Source organism: Denticeps clupeoides, chromosome 15, assembly GCF_900700375.1.
Source record: "Denticeps clupeoides chromosome 15, fDenClu1.1, whole genome shotgun sequence".
NCBI classification, from domain to species: Eukaryota; Metazoa; Chordata; class Actinopteri; order Clupeiformes; family Denticipitidae; genus Denticeps; species Denticeps clupeoides.
Window position 1 is genome coordinate 18,052,244 of NC_041721.1, and position 20,067 is coordinate 18,072,310.

Sequence of the window (20,067 nt, forward strand, 5' to 3'; positions counted from 1 at the left end):
GAGCCCTGACCTCAATCCTATTGAGCATCTGAAACATGCCATCTGGAAAAGGCACCCTTCAAACCTGAGACAACTGGAGCAGTTTGCTCATGAGGAGTGGGCCAAAATACCTGCTGAGAAGTGCAGAAGTCTCATTGAGGGTTACAGGAATCGTTTGATTGCAGTGATTTCCTCAAAAGGTTGTGCAACAACGTATTAAGTTAGGGGTACCATCATTTTTGTCCAGGCCTGTTTCATAAGTTTATTTTTTTAAATAATTCTGTTGAAGCATGGTTGAAAATCAATGTCTGACTTTCATTGGTTAAATTTCATAGAATTTTTATTTATTATTACTTTTGTCAGATTAAAGTTATTTCTGTGACCATTGTGAGTTTTTCTTTCATTGACTGAAGGGTACCAACAATTTTGTCCACGTGTGTAGAATACAAATATTCCCCCACTCATCTCGGATGAAATATAATACTAAATTGCATATTAAAATGTTTGGATATCATGTACTGTTGAAAATGTCCACCCCAAACTCAGGGATCCTTCTACTTCACTCTAGCATGGTTTTATTAAGTGTCATTGTGTTTCCCAAGCAACCATATATCAAGTCATATTTTAAAAACAATTTCTATAAATATGCCATTTCTTTATTGATATTTAATTATTTTCCCCCATCTTTGTTTTACATTTCGACTAATGCCAAGAGGCTTTTTTTCCCCACCTGGATCATTCATGGTAAAAACATCAGCATCATTAGGCACATGTAAGACCAAAGGGAGCAAAGGGTTGCTGGATAGTGGGGTAACGGTGCACTTGGGATTTGGAAGAATTCATCTTGGAATTTTTTCATAAAATTATGTGCATTCCTAGAAAATAAAGATTGAGATTTGGAGCGTGAAAACAGACATATTCAAACAGCTAAAAGAGCCGGTGATTGAGAGATGGTGAGGAACGGTGCTCCTCCACAAAATCCCCATCACTCCCACCCTCAAGCTTTGAGATGGCCCAGTCGCATGCACAGTGAACGGCAAACTGCAGGGCCACAATAATCAAATTTTTAAAAAATGATCAGAAGAACAGGCACATTGGAATAGTGTGTAATTCTCTGTCACTGTTAACAACAGTGGAAATAGTTCGGTTTCTCACAGAAAACACTTTTTCTCTCTTTGTACTCTTATCGTTTCACTCCCCACCCAACAGTAGGGTAGAGGACAGGGGCTTGTGATGCGAGATGGGACACTGCTTTGGAACAACCCCGTTGTGACGCTTGCTGTGTAACGGATGTTTATAAGTGTGTGTGCCCTTAAGTCTTTCGTCAGGGATGTTCTGAGGACAACGCCCCAGACGTAGCCGCATGTTTGTGCTCATCTGAAGAAGGGAGAGAAAAAAAAACAAAACAAAAAAAACAAAGGGAGCAGTCAGTCTTCTCTCCAGCTCAGATGATCTCGAAAGTCTTCTTCAGCTCCATGATGAGCTGCCAGTCAGATTTCTGCATCTCGTCTCTGAACCAGTTCTTCAACGCATCAATGGACTGCCGGGTGATCTGCAAAAGAGAACGCAGGTCACTGTCTGTTCACAATGCACACCCTTTCGGGTAGCCTCTTAATCGTTCCAGTGGAACAGAAATGCAAGGTGGTGGATTCTACATGACTGATATAGAATACTTCAGGGAGTGTTGGTATTCTCTGTTACGACAGGCGTACACAGCATGGGGAAGTGGTGGCCTAGCGGGTAAGGAAGGGTTAATAATCTGAAGGTTCGAATCTCGAACCGCCAAGGTGCTACTGAGCAAGGTACCTTCCCCACACACTGCTGCCCAGGCGTCTGTCATGGCTGCCCACTGCTCATTAAGGGTGATGGTTAAATGCAGGGGACATGTTTCACTGTGCATCACAATGACAATCATTTCACTTTTTATGATTCTTTTATTTGATTGATTTATGTCTTGCTGTTTATTTTAAATGTGCTTTATAAATAAATTGGATTTAATTTTCTGTAAACAGTTTCTCATTACCTTGCTGACAATAATGTCAGTGGCCTCAAAGTGACGCCCAAACATCTTGGGCGACTCTCCAGGAATGGGCTCGATCTTCACGCAGATCTCCTGGCCCTTCTTAGCAGTGTCCACCGGTTTGTGATTCACTTCAATGCTTGTGACAATGCCAATGTCCACAAACTGCACAACAAGCACATAAGGGAACAATTGTCTGGGGCCAGTTCCCACATCACCACCATAAGCAATTAAATTGAGGTTAGACACTCACTGCCTTGCTGGGTACACAGAGGGGCGTGCCCTGTTTAATAACCCCTGCCTCTACAGTGACCCCCATGACGATGGGGTCTCTGGAGTTGAAGATGAACTGGGGCAGAATGCGCAGTTTACATGGGAACACAGCAATGTGCCTGTGAGGATGGAGATGCGACATTAAACGGATACGGCAGACTCTCTCATTAAAATAAATTCACCATAATAAATCAGATTCTTCGAACATGAAAGTAGTAGAGTAGAAAGAGGCCCTTACTTAAATTCTTCTTGTTTCTGTTTCTTGTATCCCTCTCGGTACTTTGTGAAAGCGTCAAACAGGTGGTAGATGATCTCAGCACTGAAGACCCTCACACCGAGACTCTCAGCCATCTCCTGCGCATCCCTCTCAATCTTCACATCAAACGCCAGGATGACGGCATATCTGCACGTAGGTACGCACACAGACACAAAGCAAGTGTCACACCACCAAAACGATGTAGAACAAGAACTCATTTCATGCCACCAGTACTAATGAGAGGGGTCATTAGGGCAGGTCCAAAAGACCTTAAAAGGTGCATTCACGCATGAACCCTAATAATTAATGGCAACAGCTAAGACCAACTTTTACTTTATGTCTGTAAATGAATGTTCATTTGAATTAATTGTGAATCCTTCCATATTTTATGTGCAACGCCTGAAATGATGAAAATGTCTGTTCTGTCATTGGTGTGACACATACTGTGTGTCATGTTCCAGCATGGCAGAGGCCTTCATAACATCCTTCTTGTGCACAGGGCCGATGTTGATGCCTGCGTACTGAGAGACGATGAAACAATTTACAATTACGAAGGTCTGAGTTCCAAAAACTTCACTGCAAATCTTATATAAACGATAATAAAATATACATGTTTTATAATTTAAATCCCAAATAATACACATACAACAATATATTGGTATATAGTTCAATTGCACCATACATCATATTAATTTTAATGCCAAACAATGTTCTAAAACTCACAGGCACTTTTGAGGTGCGTAGAAACTCCAGCAGGGCTTCAAGTGATCCGAGAGTAGATGCCTGTACGTAAACACCCTTCTCCTCCAGCTTAATGGCGTTCAGCGTCTGCTTCAGCTCCCGAATCAGCTCGTCCTGGGGGGCAGACACCACGTACATTCACACCTTGCATTAAATTCCATCTACACACGAGCGCCAAGCACAGATCACTGCCTTACCCGCAGAACGGGAACCTCATCCTCCTTATGTGCCACCAGGAGGGGGAGCCCTGCCAGGGTCTTCTCCAGGTCCTTCCCCAAAATCTTCACACCCTGCGCAGTCGACACCTCCTTGTGTTTTTCATATTGACTCTGTAATGTGGACAGAAACAATGCTCCATGAAACCATGTCATCATTCCTAACCACATTCAAGAAATAAAGGGAAAAAAATAAGTAAAAACAACTGAATACCTTGACCCTCAACTCCTTGAGTGGCGGAGGCAAGAGCAAACCCCTGATCTGGGTTACAATTGGACCTTCTACCCCAGGAACAATGATGGTCTCCCCCTCTCGTAGACAACCGTTGATAAGGATCACGTCTATCGTGGTGCCCATTCCAGGCAAAGCCTTCACCTGAGGAGATGAAACAAAAGATGGACTTTACTACGTGTTTTTATACACACACACACACACACACACACACACACACACATATATATATATATATATATACACACACATATATATACATATATATATATATATATTATTATACTAAATAAATAAATAAATAAAAGGTTTATTGTGGTTTAATGCACTGAAGTCTCACCTCCATCACCTGTGCCCGCAACTCATCGCAGTGGGCCAGGCGGCGTGCCAGCATGCTCTGAGTCAAATCCACCAGCAGGGCGATCAAATTGCCCATGCCATCCCCAGAGTGCGCAGAAGTGGGCACCAGAGATACAAAGGTGCGGGGGTCTTTATTCTCGAAGAAAAGAGCAGCATTCAGACCCTAAGGAGGAAAGAAAAAAGAAAAAAAAAAAAAAAAAAAAGACAAATCAAGAAAAAGGAGAAAAACAAAAATTAAATTCTGAATTAATATTGCAGCAACTAACCTGCTGAGCAAATTCCACGATGGTTGCTTTGGCCCTCTCATCAAACTCATCCTTTGTGTTCTTCTTCTGCTTTTTCAATGTGGCCACAACATCTGTCTCTGGACCCTTCTTCCAGTCATACAGACGGTCAATCTGAGGTCGTGAAAGTCAAAAAATAGTAGAAACACTTCAGTTAAACTTGGATTCCAATCAATCAATCCAAATGAGCAAATACATAGTTCTCTTCCATTTGAAGTATTGTTCAAAACACTCAGGTTCATCTGATCGCCAGACTATTAAATCCAGAAATTTATTTGAAAAGGAAAGAACCTCCTGTGGACTTTCCTTCCCTGGTGTTATAATGATAAACTCTTACACAGAGCTGGAAACAGATGTTTAAAGTGGCCTCTTGGACAATTAAACCTGGCCATCGGGCATCTGTTTCCTGGCTTTGATGGTAAAAGATCTCGTCCGTGCTGGTGACCCGCTGAGTCTGTACAGCAGATAGCGCTCGGCTCACCTTGTTGAGAGCCACGATGAAGGGACATTTCTTCTCCTTCAGCAGGTTGATGGACTCCAGGGTCTGTGGCTCCAAGCCGTGCATGATGTCCACCACCAGAATGGCGATATCACACAACGAGCTCCCTCTGTTCCTCAGATTACTACCGAACACAAACAGAAGTGTCTACAGTTACATCTGTGACATGGTCACTGTAACTAACAGAACTGATTATACCTGAAAGATTCGTGGCCAGGCGTGTCAATAATAAGCATTCCAGGGATCTTAATGTTCTCCCTGTCAAACTGGAGTGCAAACACAGACACAGTTAAAGCCACCGACACAGAAATATTCACAATATCTACTGCAATCGGACAGATACGCACATTCTTCACCATCTTGGTCTGTTCAATGATTGTGTCGAGGGGAACATTAGTGGCACCGATCTGCTGGGTGATCCCTCCAGCCTCACCATCCTGAACATGTGTGTGCCTCAGCTACACACGGTTGGAGAGAAATTCCATTTTCAGACACAGGAACACTAAAGATCGGATGATGATGATGGTGGAGGTGGTAGAAGTGCACTCAGCACACCTTATCCAGGATCTTGGTCTTCCCTGTGTCGACATGGCCCAGCACGCAGACGACTGGTGCCCTCAGTTTGTCCAGGTTGATGTTCTTCAGATTTTCTTGACGCCGTTTCTGCCAAAGAGAAAAATTATGCTTCAGACTGACTGGCTGTCAATCATGTAGACAATGTTATTGCTTGTGTCTGTGTACATTTAGACATGCAGCTTTGGACACTGAAGGACTTCTCTGCAAGATCTTCACACATAACTAAAAAGGAAGGAATAATTTTTTTTATTTTAAGTAAGAGTGTGTGCACCTCAATGCGTTTCTTGGCCTCGTCATAGAGACGCTCCTCTTTGGTGCGGCCATCGTCTGAGTCACTCTCGCTGGAGTCAGAGCTCAGCTCTTTGCCTCCCTTCTTCTTGGAGGTGTCCTCTTCTTCCTGCTCACTCTCCTCAATATCCTGATCCTCCTCGTCCTCTTCATCCTCCTCCTCTTCGTCATCTTCATCCTCTTCGTCGTCATCATCTTCCTCATCACTGGCATTCTTACCCTCTGTTGGGGTGATTTTGGCCTGCTGCTGCTGTTGAGGTGTCTCTTTCACTTCAATGTGGACCTTCTTCAGCTCTGCAGGAACATCAAGTAAGTCATTGAAGCTGAAATTGTACAGCAGCAAGATGATGTAAATGTATATATTTATTTTTGGGATGCCAATGCAATGATATGTTGCAAAGTTCAATTTAATAAATAAATAAAAACACCTTGAACATTTTGAAATAATAGAATAGTAAAATGGATTGTCAAAAGCAGAAAAACTACAAAACATTACCTTTCTCCTCATCACTGGCTATGGCCTCCCAGTCATCCACATCTGCAGCTTCTGCCTTCGGCTCTTTCACTGCAAATAATGACGACTTGATAGTAAATGTATGAATAAAAAGCACTAGGCAACGCAAACTGTGCTATTTAGCACAACTATGAATATAATAATGGCTGGCATAATTTGAATGCATCTTAAGTAATGAGCAATATCCTCCCCCTGGACCAAGTACCTGGCTCCTGTGCAGGCGTGTCCACATCCACATCTATGGCAGCTGTGATTGGTTCTGGGGTTTCAGTCATGGGTGAGGAAACCTCTGATGTTTCTGAGGGAGAAAAAAAAATTGACACCCAATCGCTACGATAAGACATCCCCGTTGTGAACTGGAAAGGGCAACACCTTCAGGAGTCTGTGCAGTGGGCTTCTTTTTCCTCTTGTCAGTGTAGATCGGCCTTTTCTTTGGCATGGAGTCTTTGGATGGCACTTCAACACCTACAACGTGAACAAGAGCAATCAAACGCATAAGGTCACAACAAAAAATTATACTGAACAGGTATGTGACTGAAAATCCAGCCCTCATCACTGCTCTTCCTCACCCTGAGCCTGCAGCAACTTGAGGGTGGCTTCAGCTCGAGCCCGGGCCTCCTTCTGAGTCTTCGTCAGCAGCTTCCCCTCCTTCTTCAGCCTCTCCTTTCGCTCCTTGTCCTTCTGTTTCTTCTTCTCCTTCCGCTCCAGCTCAAGACGCTCCTGTGGGCAGAAATCAAACAGGGAAACATTTAGAAATCAAACTATTTACATTTACGACATTTATCAGGCAGTCCTCCTGGGGCAACTTAAGACACAATGGTAGTAAGTGACATTGTGGTCTCCGTCTTGGCCCCTAGGATATTTTCTTAGCTTGAGAATCTTAACACCTTCCTTTTTAGAGAATCATCAAACTAACATGTAACTGTCTTATATAGTCTGACTTTTTAAAGAAAAACTACAAGCGAGTGAATAAAATGATTGTATTCATAGTTGGGGTCCTATTGATCCAGAACTGATTACTGGTGCACAGTTTCCTAGTGTTACCACCCATTTCAGTGAAATCATAGTGGAACTGACCAGAGAATATAAACCTAATCTGCACCAGCAAGGCCTGTCTTCATGACGAGTAAATCTGTAATCTGCCCACCTGCTCTAGCCTCTGGGCTTCCAGCTCTTCCAGATGCCGCTGTCTCTCCTCTTCCTCTCGTTTGGCACGCTCCTCCTCCTCCTTCATGCGGGCCAGGGCCTCCTGCATGGCCTTCACCGTGGCTTTACTCGGGCCCTTCTTCTTCTCGTCCTTTTCTCCCTTCTTCTTCTTCTTCTTCTTCTTGTCTCCATCTGCCTCCTCTGAAACGAAGCAGATGCGTATAAAACAGCCTGACAGGATCTAATCACCATCCGAGCTGAGGTGTCTGGACTCACCTTCTCCCTGAGCGTCGGCTCCATCCTGCTCCTCAACAGCGGCCACCTCCACCTTCTCCTGGGGCGGAGGTGTAGCCTCCGGCTCGGTTTTTTTAATCACCTCTTTTTTAAGGCAATCCTCTTCTTTCTCCTTCAACTTCTTCTGCTTGGCCCTCTCCTCCTCTTTCTTCTTCCGGTCGCGCTCCTTCTTCTCTGCTTTCTTCTGAGCGGCAGTCTTTATCTTGAAGGAACCCTCGCCTTCCTCCCCTTCCTCATCGCTGTCTGCCTTGGTGGCCTTGCCTTTGGCCTTCTGCTTCTTTTGGGCTTTTCGTCCAGTGAGGGACTCGTCGTCGGAGTCTTCCTCACCATTTCCAGCCTCCCCTTGATCCTCAGAGTCCGAAGCCCCCTTCTTGGTGCCCTTCTTGCCCCCTTTGCGCCGTTGCCTGGACCCCTCATCCTCCGAGTCTGATGCAGCAGCACCAGCAGTGTCAGCAGGCGCCGACGCCACCGCCTTCTTATCTCTGGCGCCGTTCCTCTCCACGTCAGCCGCACTGCGACCTTCCTCGTCCTCCTCATCCTCCAGGCTAGCCCGCTTACCCTTCCCACGGGTCTTCTTCTTCTCTCGTGGAGCAGGCTCGGCCTCCACAGTGTCAAGGTCGTCAGATTTCTGCTAAGGTGAAGTGAATAAGCCACAGAAAAAAAAACCTGCTCTCTCAGACTCAGAGGTCAAGGGTCACTACCTTGGGTGTCTCTTTGTTGGCTTTTCCACTGTGTGCTTCCAGGGACAGCTCCTCAAGCTCTTTCAAAATATCATCCTCACTGGGAAAGAAAAAGGGACAAAGTATTTCAGGCATTTCTGGCGGTTCAGGATTAATCTAACGTGGGTTTGTGGTCAATTTCTCCCACACAAGCAAGATTTAAAATTGATTCTCAAAAGAAGACAAAAACCCGAAATGTGTTGAAGATGGACTTACTCAAACTCCTCCTTCTTGTTGATTCCCTTCTTCTTTTTGCTCTTGCCTTTGGCCTGTTCCTTTGCGGCTCCCGCTCCCTCAATCTCAGCAGCTAGGGCATCGATGTCCACGCCATCATCTCTGCCACTGCCACAACCAAAAATCAACGGATGAGCATCAGACCGGACGCATTTCTATTGTTCCCTAAAACATACAGATGGACAGTCATCCAGACAGAGACTTACCCATGATGCCGCTTCACCAAGACATCACGGAACTAACTAAAAACCTTTGGACAATACAGAATAAAATAGCAACAATAAAACTTTGAGTTAGGAAGCACTCGAACCAGGATCTACGAGCTCTGGAGAGCCCATCTCCTTTATAAAAGTCCCTCCTTGCACACATGTTGCATCAGCAACTCACACAAAGAGGTCACATGAACGGGGCGGCTTCACACGGAGCTGCTTGCCTCAGCACGAACGTGCAGGGTGATGAAACCACTGGGCATCTGGTTAATGGGCCAGGAAGCCCTCAGAAATCACAGAATCCAACGAATGAAATTCAATTTGTTGTAGAATTTGCGTTTCTGGTCACTGCAGTTCACTACACGTGTTTCCTGTTGAGGCGGGACGTTCACACACCATCAACGTAAACTCCCGGTCAGCAATGGCGGAGTGGCTGCCAGTGCCGGATCCGGACCACTTGCCTGATCGGATCCGTGCAGTTCGGCAAACTAATCAGCTGATTCAAAACGTGATTTTATGATCATTGTTCAAGTGGGCAGAACTTTTTTTTTGTATTCCAGGTCGCCCCAATGTTGGTTTATTTGATGCGTTTCTATATGTTGGTTTCAAATGTGAAGCACTTTTAATTTACAAATGAAGTGTGTAATATTGTGAAAGTTTGCATGAAATGCACATATTATTTACATTTAAATGCTTTACTAAAGCAAACAGTAAATACCCAGGCATTTTGTTGAACAGAGGTTAGCTATATTGCATTTGTTCTTTTTCTCCCACCCACTTCATGAAAACATAGACATGAATATAATATATTCAAATAAAACATGGAATTCAAAATAATTAAAATTCTGTAATTCCCATAATGAATTGGCCGGAGTACAGAGCAAACACACGGGTGAGAATTTAGGCCACTAGATGTTAACCATAGCCCGGCAGTACAGATCGGTTGGGTTCAAGTCAGGCGCACATTGCAAAATAATCAACTTAACCACCTCCGGTAGGACCGAACGCGTCCTGCGCTCTTACCTCTTTATCTGCTCAACGTGAGAGGCGGCTAAATTTAGTCCTTCAGGAGTCTCCGAGCGAGAGAAGAACAGGCAGTGAAAGACAGAAGCGGCCCGCAATGACACTTCAGCTCCCGGGTTAAGGAGAGGTGGGTCCTCTCGTAACTTGCAGGAGGTTTCTGGGCTAAGAAAGCGACGAGCAGATCCTAACAACACCCATTTACAGCTTTATAATATTAATAGGAACTAATCTTATGAGCTGTCAAAAAAAAAAAAAAAAAAAAAATGTTCAAGGTCTACTTCATGGATGATATATTTTTCACAGGTTCAACTAAATAAGAAGATACATATGAGAAACACAGAAAACCCCAAACGGACAAACCTCGTCCCTTTAAGCCCCAGAACTGATAAAGATGCTCTGATCACATTCATAATGCAGGATGCAAACAACCTTCATTCAAATCTGGCTGTTCCCTCCACGCAGATTCAATACTTTTTACAAAAGAAAGCGACCCCGAATCAATCAAACAATGAACACGTGGATGAAAGTGTCTTCATTAAAAGCCAATTAAAAGGCCATGATAGCGCCACCAGCAGAAATTAGGGGGAGGGTCAGACAGAGCGCATACGACGACAAAAGCCACCATGGTGACACAGACTGACCTCGCGTACAACAGGCAAAGCAACGCTGGAAGAATGGAGGCGAACACAGGACGCGTTTCAGGCTGAAATGCAACTTTACCTGATCCCGCTTACTACCATTGTGTCCCTGAGCAAGACACTTAACCCTAAGTTGCTCCAGGGGGGGGACTGTCCCTGTAACTACTGATTGTAAGTCGCTCTGGATAACGGCGTCTGATAAATGCTGTAAATGTAAATGACAGGACGCGCAATCCGTGATCAGCAAATAATCGGAATATATCGGTACGTCAACGCATCAGCGGCGAGAATAACTCTTATTTACGTTATTATTTCATAAACGCAGCGGTGATGAGAAGGTTTACGTGGCTTAAAAATGCAAAGTGCTTCTGTGAAGACCGTTCTGATATAACGGCGGGACGTGACGCAACGCGTCACATAGCGGCGTGGCCGCCACTGTACCGCAGCCACTCAAAACGCCACCAGCTACACCGGTTTCGGCGTAACGCTAGCGGCTCGCCATCTGACGGCAAATAACCTGGCGCCCGCAACGCAGCAGAGGCCCACACACGAACTCATGGCTGTCGCCGCTAGCTAGCCCGGCTAACTGGCCGGCTAGCCGCGCACCTTGCGTAAAACACGCGGCCGCCGGCTGGTAGGACGGGCTCGTGGTTTACCCGTCTTCGCCTTTATTCTTCTGCTTCTTCCCCATTGTCCCTGTCGCGTCGCGTTGCTCGTCGTTGCTCGCCGATGTACTCCCGTCCCGGAGCAGCAGCGCATATGTTCGGTCGCACGCGGATTGCGCAGGCGCTCTGCCGAGGGCGCGTTCGGGAGCGCCTAAACTGCGCAGGCGCTCTGCCGAGGGCGCGTTCGGGAGCGCTTAAACTGCGCAGGCGCTCTGCCGAAGGCGCGTTCGGGAGCGCCTAAACTGCGCAGGCGCTCTGCCGAGGGCGCGTTCGGGAGCGCTTAAACTGCGCAGGCGCTCTGCCGAAGGCGCGTGCGGGAGCGCGGAAATGACGTGTTTGAGCGCGTTCGTTCGTGTGTGTCAAAAAGCTTCAGCCTCGTGAGACGATCTGCTGTCCTGACCGCAGGTGTCGCTGTTAACCCAACAAACAAGAGACGTTTCCGCCGCGTCCTGAAGAGGGCGCTGCTTCACTGGTGATTCCAAGTAGAAGTTGAGCTTTATTGTCATTTCAGCTATATACGTGTTAGACGGTACATTGTGAAACGAAACGTTTCTCCGGAACTTGGTGCTATGTGTAATATTTAAACATCGTTACACACTGACACAAAGTCCACGTGTGCGACATCCACAAACCAGGCTGCAGAAAGCGCAAGCTGAGGACACAGGCCGTGCAAGAGTAACATTTAACAAAAACATGCAGACAACAGTGAGACAGACAAGTGAAATGAATATTAAATCAGCAAAGTAAAAATAGTGCAAATACTGCTGTGCAATAACATAAAATTACTCAATATAACAGAGGTAGTGTTTGTGTGTGTGTGTGTGAAAGTGAAGTGATTGTCATTGTGATTTGTATGTGTCAGTCCAGAGTTGGAAAGTCCCTGAGTGTTCAGGTGTCTGATGGCTTGAGGGATGAAGCTGTTCCAGAGTCTGGCAGTGAGGAAATGCTTTTTCCCCTGATGGTAGGAGGGTGCAGAGTGCATGTGAGGGGTGTGTAGAGTCCTTCACAATGCTGGTGGCTTTCCTGACGCAGCGTGTGGTAAACGTCCGTTATGGACATTTGGATCACAAATGTTCCTAAGGTTTTCAACTAAGTATTAAATAATTGGTGATGGTTTTTCAAATCAGAGCTCTAGTTAAATTGAGATTTATGAAATCTGGCATTATTCCACAAACCAAGTTCTCTAACCATGAATGCAAAGGAATTCTATTTCCAATCATTACATGAGCTGTTTTCTTTGAATCAATTTTTTTATTGAATCACTAACGTATAGCTAGCTACCTTTTAACTCCCGCAATGAGATTTCTTATGTTTTAAAGCACACGTCTTGTCATTTTATTCGATTCCATTTCTTCAGTACAAATCTAGCCCCTTGAAACTGAAAAAAGACCTGTTTCCTCCACCTCCAGTCAGATAAGGTGGATTTGCATGTTTTTATTTCAGAACGAGTTGAAATGCAGGCTGGTATTAGGCCTGCATCACATGCCGGCCACGACGTGCTGGTAAACGTCGCTGATCCTGCCCGCGAACTCGTCGTCGCCGGGACGCGTCCTCCGAAAGGCGGCCAGCGCAGCCGCCATCTCGGCGGGACGGAACCGGCTGCCGACCAGCGCGGAGCAGAAGCCCTCCGCCACCCGAGGGGGCAGCCAGCCGGGCGGTGCGTCCGCCGCGCAGCTCTCCACGACGCCGCTCCTGACCACCACGTCCACCGTCACGCTCCCGCCGGACGCGCCGAACGACGTGCGGACGCTGAACCTGGGGGTCCGGCCGTACACCCAGTCCCACGCCCGCAGCTCGGCCGCCGCCTGGCGCACGCCCGGCAGGAACGCCTCGTCGCCCGGGTCCACCGGGAGAACCGGGCCGGAGAAGCCGAACTCGGCGTTGTACTGCGCCGCGACGGCCTCCGTGACGGCGTCGCAGTCCAGGGCGGGGTCCTCGTCCGTCAGGTTGCGCACCGGGGACGGCACGCTGGGGGTGGCGTTGCTGCGGAGGCCGCGGACGCCGCTCTTCAGCACCGAGGCCAGCGCGGCGCGGTCGGCGGAGCAGAGCAGCGTGCAGTGGTGGTACGCGCCGCTGCGGCCCAGCTTGGCGGCGGAGCCCGAGACCTTGTGCGCGCCGCCGAGCACGACGTCGAAGCGCTCGGTGGCGCGCACGTCGAGGCGCGGGCTCAGCGTCTTCAGCGCGCCGGTCAGCACGGCCAGGTTGCGGCGCCGGTCGTACTTCCCCCGGGACGTGAAGAACGTCGCGTTGACGTTGCCCAGGTCGTGGAAGACCGCGCCGCCCCCGCTGCGGCGCCTGGCCAGCGGGACGCCCAGGCGCGCCATCAGCCGCAGGTCGCACTCCTGCCAGGGGTTCTGGTGGCGGCCGATGACGACGGCCGACGCGCTCCTCCACAGGAACAGTATCCCTCCGCCCCGCAGGTCCACGAGCTCGTGGATCCGGTCCTCCACGGCTAAATTCTCATACACGTCCGTGGACGAAGACTTCAGAATGACGCCCGACTCCCCCCGGTCCCTGAAGAGGCTCGACAGCGTGCTGGCGTGCGACGAAGGGCACGAAACGGCGCGCACAAGCGCGCCCCTCCGCAACATGTCGGGAAAAGTTCGAACGTACGCGCGTCATGTATCATGCGACCTCCATAACCTACGGCGACACCAGCAGCCACTTTGAAACTTTGTGCCGGTGGCGTCACTTCCGGGTTATGTGTTGATCGTCATTGATATCAAAATAAAAGACTTTTATAATATACATTTTTATAATAATAAAGTGAAGTGATTGTCACATGTGATGCACAGCACACGGTGCACCCAGTGAAATTTGTCCTCTGCATTTAACCCATCACCCTGAGTGAGCAGTGGGCAGCCATGACAGGTGCCCGGAGAGCAGTGCGTGGGGACGGTGCTTTGCTCAGTGGCACCTTGGCAGATCGGGATTTGAACCGGCAACCTTCAGATTACAGGGCAACTTCCTTAACCGCTAGGCCACCACTGCCCCAAAAAAAACGTTGGACTGCGCCCGGGGTTCGAACCTCTGGCTTGTGGACTGGGAGATTAGACATCCGGTGACAGAGTTGAAGTATCCCCTGAGCTACCCAGCATGATACAAAGCAGCACAGTACATGGTGCACACAGTCAAATTTGTCATCTGCATTTAACCCATCACCCTGAGTGAGCAGTGGGCAGCCGTGAAAGGTGCCTAGGGAGCAGTGTGTGGGGACGGTGCTTTGCTCAGTGGCACCTTGGCGGATCGGGATTCAAACCGGCAACCTTCTGATTACGGGGCCGCTTCCTTAATTGCTAGGCCACCACTGGCTTTTAGGAGAGATTTAAAAGTTCATGACGAAGCTTGTCTCATTTACACACAAACAGCAGAATCTATGCTATTCAAATCATCAAAATTATGAGAAATCTCAAAGCATTTCTTAGTTGCAGTAGATCTTTATTTTATATGTTGTCCACACTCTGGTCATTTTCATGTACCAAGTCCGAGGATTTTAACGATAGAAGATGAGCACAGCGGCCTCGGTCACCTCCTTAGAGGCGCTCCATCCTAACAGAGTGCCGTATCCATCCCAATCAAAGCCTGCGAAGTCTCCACACTGACGAGGCGCTGCCTCAGGGAAGTGGCCACCGCCGCCAATGCAGAACTAAAAAACAGAAAATACATATTTATGACGAGCCATGCTGCCAGCGTCACAGAAAGCAATCTATAAAGCCTACCTCTATAAAACCTATGACATGACTATATTACCAAGGAAGATTGACACAAACCAGCACAAAAAACTAACCAGGAGAAATGAACTGTTTCATTGATTAGAGTGTTCACATCACATTTAAGAACACAAGCTCACATGTTCACAGTTGCATGCAGTCGGCTTGGTTCCGGAGCAGAGGGCCATGGCTGCTCTCTCGGTGTTGAAAGGTCGGAACGTGATGAAGCCAGTCTCAAACTCAGCTGCATTTTACAGGAGGCGACAATAAGACTATTTAGTCCATTTATATTATACAATGGTCATATGTCTTCATTTGGTAAGTCTTGCCTCTTGGGTTGGGTCCATATAAATTGCGAGTGGACTGCTTATCCCCCAAATCATACACCACTGGGATGGACGGCCCATTGTCCTTCTGGCATTCTCCAATTCCATACTTCACAGGAAAGCGCTGAAAAATAGATATTTGGCGGACAGTACTATATGCATATATGCGTTTGTTTTTTTTTTTCAACTCTGGACAATGAACATGTGTTATCTATACCTGGAAGAGTTGATACAGATTTCCACCATAGCTGCTAAGAAAGTGTGTCTCGGTGTGGTAGCGCAGAATGGAGTTTTTGGCCCAGTTCTCTTTGACCTCATTATTAGGAACATGCCATACAGACACATCCTGGGCAGCAATGTCATAATATCCCGGGTTCTGGAGGCCAGGGGATTATAGAGAGCATAACAAAAATGTACAATCGTGGTAAGTACCAAAGACTAAATTAACTGTATTTAGAACATAATTAAAATTTCTAACCTTGAAGTCATCACTGGTGGCACCTTCCACAGAGCCAAAGTCGACCCTGTTGGACCAAGTGCCCTCTCCTTGCGGCCGGAATGCATTGCTGCCTTCTTGGCTTGACCAGCGGTCACCCACACCACACTTGCCGTACAAGTTGTTCTCATGCACACTGGCCACTAGGGTCCATCCGCCCCCAGCAGTGGTCATATCACAAAAGGTCCGGTACACTTCCCCAGCCGCAGTGACCAGATTATACACTCCGTCTAAAACGAAGCACATATGAGCGAGTTAGCGAGTGTGCACTTGACATTATTAAAGTTAACTGACTCTGTTGAAGGCACCTACCTTTAGTTGCTCCAAATTGTTCTTTGGCATCCTTGCAGCTCCTGGCCAAGTGTGAAAGGTTATCAATTTGCTGCTCCAGATCTGGGTTTTTTAACTTCAGATTTATTGGGATTTCAGCATTCAGAATAATGTTCACTCCGTCCACTGCCAAAAGTCAAACATAGAGATGTCTTACATTATAAGTTTTTCTGTAATGTTTCTTCAAGAGTTATATTACAATGTTACAATTGAGCTCTTTACCTGTTTTTGAGTCGCACTGGTATATGGTCAATGAAATGACCATGAATACAGTTATATAGCCCATAACTGTGGGAGAAACATTATTAAGAATAAAATCATTGAAATTATAATAAGTCTAAATAATTCTAGCTATCGATTAAAGTACCAATGTACAATGATCATTCTGCAAGAATTAATATATTTGCTAAATATCTTTACCTGCCATTTTGATGCGCTTATCAGATTACAAGCGTGATCCCTTTGAGTGTCTCTAGTGTTTGGAACATATATAGGGTGCTGTGTGTACACAGCAAATAACCTGAGGGATAAAATAATGGTGTGGTGTAAAATCAAACAAACCATATTTGAAGGACCAATATTTAAAGGAGATCTTTTTACACAGGATGTTGAGATTATTGGGATTGTTTACATTTACATTTACATTATTTACCAGACGCCCTTATCCAGAGCGATTTACAATCAGTAGTTACAGGGACAGTCCCCCATTGCTCAGGGACACAATGGTAGTAAGTGGGATTTCTGGTTCATAGGCAAGTGTGTTACCCACCCTATATATTTAGATGGATTTAAGACAAAACCTTGACAACGGACAATATTTATGAGCTACTTGGTAAAACCATAAAAAAATTCATTCAGATAATGTTTATAATTTATATTAATATATATCATCATCTTGTGTTTACTATGAGCAATTATTATTTACTATGTCAAAATTTGGTCTGATTTAGTGCAGAATACTAAATATCCAGTACTGTAATATTCTAATAATTTATTCTCTCTGATGATGCAAAAATACTGTTGCAAGCTGCGAGTACTTATTTTGAAATGGTTTCGAAAGCGTCACAAAATGCATCAGAGAACGTATTGACTTGGCTTTTATTTTGAAAGAAGTGTAATGGCGAGACCGGAAACATCCTTTCAACCTTTGGATTACATTTACCCACAATGCCTTAGTGCTTCCTTTTCTAGATTCCCTGTTCGAGGTATGCATTAGCAAATGTTGTCACCGTTCACAATCTCTGTTAATCTAACGTAAATCAATCACGATTACGCTGCTTTGACTTAATATATTGCTTAGCAAGACTCTAAGCAAACCTGAGATTGGTTTATTTGTCAGTAACGATGATGATGCCCGATGATTTTGGCTAAAAGCGTTCGTCTTCGCGCCCGTCGATGGAAAGAGCTGTTTATATGGCGTTATGGCGTTCAACGTCCACAACTCTTATTTCGCTGTATTTCCCCGACACTTGACGCGGTTTATCGTCGGAAGCTGCCGTGGGGCGAGTCATGTCGGGATCTTGCGCTACTTGCTAGCGGACGCTAGCCGTGTCGGTCCGGTTCCACGACGGCTTCTGACTGCTGCCGCTCTTCTGTCCGCAGATGGCTCCTACCAAGAAGGGAGAGAAGAAGAAGGGGCGCTCGGCCATCAACGAGGTCGTCACCAGAGAATACACCATCAACATCCACAAGCGGATCCACGGCATGTGAGTTGTCCGCAGAAAACAAGTGAAGTGATTAATTGTGATGCACCGCACAGCACACATCGAAACGTGTCCTCTGTATTTAACCATCACCCCTGGTGAGCAGTGGGCAGCCATGACAGGCGCCCGGGGAGCTTCCTTACCGGCTAGGCCACCAAGTGTATTACTTTATCAGTAATACGTTTAATATTGATGGGTGGGACATTAAGGTTATCAGTAATACATTTAATTTACATTTAATGTGCTCATTTTGCACATGTTCTTCTAGCCTTGTATGTTCTGTAACATATCCACTTACAAGCATCCTACATGACATCCTGTTCATTGTACAGAAAAGTTTGCATTTTCTCTTATAGAAGTCTGTGCAGCATTTAAGTTATTGTTAGAATAATTTAGTGTGTATATATACATATATTTTATGAATCCACTAATATGTGTGAAACATTATTGTACTGACAATAAACCAATCTTGAGTTATTGGTGGGCGGGGCATTAATAATGGAACAAATGTCCAGGTTTGTACATTGTTTGCTTTTTATGTGGCTTGCCTTCTAAAGATTGGTTCCATTTGAAGTCCTTTTATGATTCCAAAATCATAAGGGGGCAGTGGTGGCCTAGCGGTTAAGGAAGCGGCCCCGTAATCAGAAGGTTGCCGGTTCGAATCCCGATCCGCCAAGGTGCCACTGAGGTGCCACTGAGCAAAGCACCGTCCCCACACACTGCTCCCCGGGCGCCGGTCATGGCTGCCCACTGCTCACTCAGGTGATGGGTTAAATGCAGAGGACAAATTTCACTGTGTGCACTGTGTGCTGTGCTGCTGTGTATCACATGTGACAATCACTTCACTTTATTATTTATTATTATTATTAAATGTCTTGTTGCAGCTCCTTCAAGAGGAGGGCACCTCGTGCGCTGAAAGAGATCCGCAAGTTTGCCATGAAGGAGATGGGCACTCCTGACGTACGCATCGACACACGCCTGAACAAAGCCGTGTGGGTCAAGGGCGTACGGTAAAGTGCTTTTTTGCAGTTGTTTCTGTAAGCTTTGACAATTTGGGGCTTTGAGGTTTAGACCCGGTTTAGATGAATCACACGTAATGGAAGTGAGAATTTAAATGCACTGAAGATGGTTTCGTGTGGAATTTTTTTATTCCAGTACAACAGAGTGAAACTCTTTCTTGTCAGCATTTGAACCAACTACTCCAGTGGTTCTTTTAAAGTGTGGTATTTACGGAGTAAGAAATTGTTCTATTTTTCGGCCAGTTTGTGAGCTGTTGGTTTTAATATTGAACTATTCCCACCCCCCAGGAACGTGCCCTACCGCATGCGTGTGCGGCTGTCTAGGAAGCGTAACGAGGACGAAGACTCTCCCAACAAGCTGTACACGCTTGTCACGTATGTCCCCGTCACATCATTCAAAGGTGTGTGTCCGAGGCTCTCGTGTACCTGCTTCATGGCCGATTGATCGTTTCTGTTTTTCTCTGAAACTGTTTCCCCGATTTCCTTAACTTGTCTGTTTTTCCTCCCTCCCCAGGTCTTCAGACTGTCAATGTGGATGAAAATTAAGTATCTTCATGGCAGATAAAATAAATGTTTCAATACTGACGTGGCTGTGTGGTCTTCCTGCTGTGGGTTCAAATTGACGCTCCTTCCTGGTGCTACTAAATGGGACATTATTTTCATTTAGACAGCCACGGTTGGCACAGATAATGTTTGCAAATGGGGCTGGCCTCATGCACTGCTGACTTCTTAAATATATGTACAGGAACTTTAGGCATGTCAGCTGCTAGGTGTTTCAACGTTACTTGATGGTTTGCTTTTTCTGTACATTTAGGTTTCTGTTGACTTGTGCCGTGACATCCCACTATTCCAAGTGCTGAATGTTATTTATCATGAACAATTACTCAAGACCACTGTTTTGCTTAAAAAAAAAAAAAGCATTTGTACCAAACTTAACCTTTCACCTGCTTTAACTTTTTCTTTAAATAGACAGTCTGTTTAAGAACACTTTAATAGTCCATAAATTTGAAACTGCACAAATATTTACATATGCAAGAATCCCATCGTCTGCATTTAACAGAACAACTGAACTGCATTTACTTCATACATATACATATATTGGTTATATAATGGTTGCACCTTTGTTAAGATGCCAGAAAGATTAGACCACAATGGACCATTTAAAAACTGCAGCTTTATGTTGCCTAGAACCTGCAAATTCAACTGAAAGTCCCCTTATTTTACTGAGTAATTGGTCATGAATCGTGAGGACATTTTTGCAATGATCTAATTATTTTTTTATATATACATTAATAACAAGTTTGGGATATTGTGAGAG

At 45.9% G+C, this 20,067-nt stretch overlaps 4 protein-coding genes across 5 annotated transcripts; 1 reads left to right on the forward strand and 3 right to left on the reverse strand.

Moving 5' to 3' along the window:
• Positions 1–613: 613 nt before the first annotated feature.
• Positions 614–11,299, reverse strand: eif5b (eukaryotic translation initiation factor 5B). Of its 2 annotated transcripts, none has more exons than XM_028955368.1 (24): positions 11,157–11,299; positions 8,613–8,738; positions 8,379–8,457; positions 7,660–8,305; positions 7,385–7,584; positions 6,807–6,957; positions 6,610–6,702; positions 6,443–6,535; positions 6,220–6,288; positions 5,707–6,017; positions 5,415–5,522; positions 5,207–5,317; positions 5,058–5,125; positions 4,842–4,983; positions 4,343–4,474; positions 4,057–4,239; positions 3,699–3,860; positions 3,467–3,598; positions 3,252–3,383; positions 2,973–3,049; positions 2,511–2,675; positions 2,253–2,391; positions 2,003–2,164; positions 614–1,531 (listed from the first exon to the last, which is right to left on the reverse strand). In XM_028955368.1, exons 1-24 carry the CDS (start codon positions 11,189–11,191, stop codon positions 1,424–1,426), a joined length of 3,624 nt encoding a protein of 1,207 aa, XP_028811201.1. In that variant the 5' UTR covers positions 11,192–11,299; the 3' UTR covers positions 614–1,423. The 2 variants fall into 2 exon arrangements, with proteins under 2 accessions (XP_028811201.1, XP_028811200.1); XM_028955367.1 differs by having other exon boundaries at positions 7,660–8,308.
• A 768-nt stretch (positions 11,300–12,067) lies between these two features.
• On the reverse strand, positions 12,068–13,841 carry lipt1 (lipoyltransferase 1). The gene has a single exon (XM_028955179.1). It carries the CDS (start codon positions 13,754–13,756, stop codon positions 12,644–12,646), a length of 1,113 nt encoding a protein of 370 aa, XP_028811012.1. The 5' UTR covers positions 13,757–13,841; the 3' UTR covers positions 12,068–12,643.
• Positions 13,842–14,586: 745 nt separating this feature from the next.
• On the reverse strand, positions 14,587–16,499 carry LOC114764555 (intelectin-like). The gene is made up of 8 exons (XM_028954265.1): positions 16,448–16,499; positions 16,250–16,315; positions 16,010–16,153; positions 15,680–15,927; positions 15,419–15,577; positions 15,205–15,325; positions 15,016–15,119; positions 14,587–14,811 (listed from the first exon to the last, which is right to left on the reverse strand). The coding sequence occupies exons 1-8, from the start codon at positions 16,452–16,454 to the stop codon at positions 14,659–14,661; spliced, it is 1,002 nt and encodes a 333-aa protein (XP_028810098.1). The 5' UTR covers positions 16,455–16,499; the 3' UTR covers positions 14,587–14,658.
• Positions 16,500–17,201: 702 nt separating this feature from the next.
• rpl31 (ribosomal protein L31) lies at positions 17,202–19,334 on the forward strand. Its single transcript, XM_028954266.1, has 5 exons — positions 17,202–17,232; positions 17,630–17,733; positions 18,615–18,740; positions 19,038–19,150; positions 19,264–19,334. Exons 2-5 carry the CDS (start codon positions 17,630–17,632, stop codon positions 19,293–19,295), a joined length of 375 nt encoding a protein of 124 aa, XP_028810099.1. The 5' UTR covers positions 17,202–17,232; the 3' UTR covers positions 19,296–19,334.
• The last annotated feature ends 733 nt before the right edge of the window (positions 19,335–20,067 follow it).

What these genes read in the sequence shown, in the direction of transcription:
- eif5b (XM_028955367.1), bottom strand. Translation starts at nt 11,191, where the DNA reads ATGGGGAAGAAGCAGAAGAATAAAGGCGAAGACGG. An exon ending in AGACCAAGATCCTGGATAAG is followed by an intron (nt 5,318 to 5,414) that starts GTGTGCTGAGTG and finishes AACCGTGTGTAG; the next exon opens with CTGAGGCACACACATGTTCA. An exon ending in CAGAAACAAGAAGAATTTAA is followed by an intron (nt 2,392 to 2,510) that starts GTAAGGGCCTCT and finishes CCATCCTCACAG; the next exon opens with GCACATTGCTGTGTTCCCAT.
- lipt1 (XM_028955179.1), bottom strand. Translation starts at nt 13,756, where the DNA reads ATGTTGCGGAGGGGCGCGCTTGTGCGCGCCGTTTCGTGCCCTTCGTCG.
- LOC114764555 (XM_028954265.1), bottom strand. An exon ending in ACAATTTGGAGCAACTAAAG is followed by an intron (nt 15,928 to 16,009) that starts GTAGGTGCCTTC and finishes GCTTCGTTTTAG; the next exon opens with ACGGAGTGTATAATCTGGTC. An exon ending in CCACCAGTGATGACTTCAAG is followed by an intron (nt 15,578 to 15,679) that starts GTTAGAAATTTT and finishes CCTGGCCTCCAG; the next exon opens with AACCCGGGATATTATGACAT.
- rpl31 (XM_028954266.1), top strand. Translation starts at nt 17,630, where the DNA reads ATGGCTCCTACCAAGAAGGGAGAGAAGAAGAAGGGGCGCTCGGCCATC. An exon ending in CACAAGCGGATCCACGGCAT is followed by an intron (nt 17,734 to 18,614) that starts GTGAGTTGTCCG and finishes GTCTTGTTGCAG; the next exon opens with CTCCTTCAAGAGGAGGGCAC. An exon ending in CCCCGTCACATCATTCAAAG is followed by an intron (nt 19,151 to 19,263) that starts GTGTGTGTCCGA and finishes CTCCCTCCCCAG; the next exon opens with GTCTTCAGACTGTCAATGTG.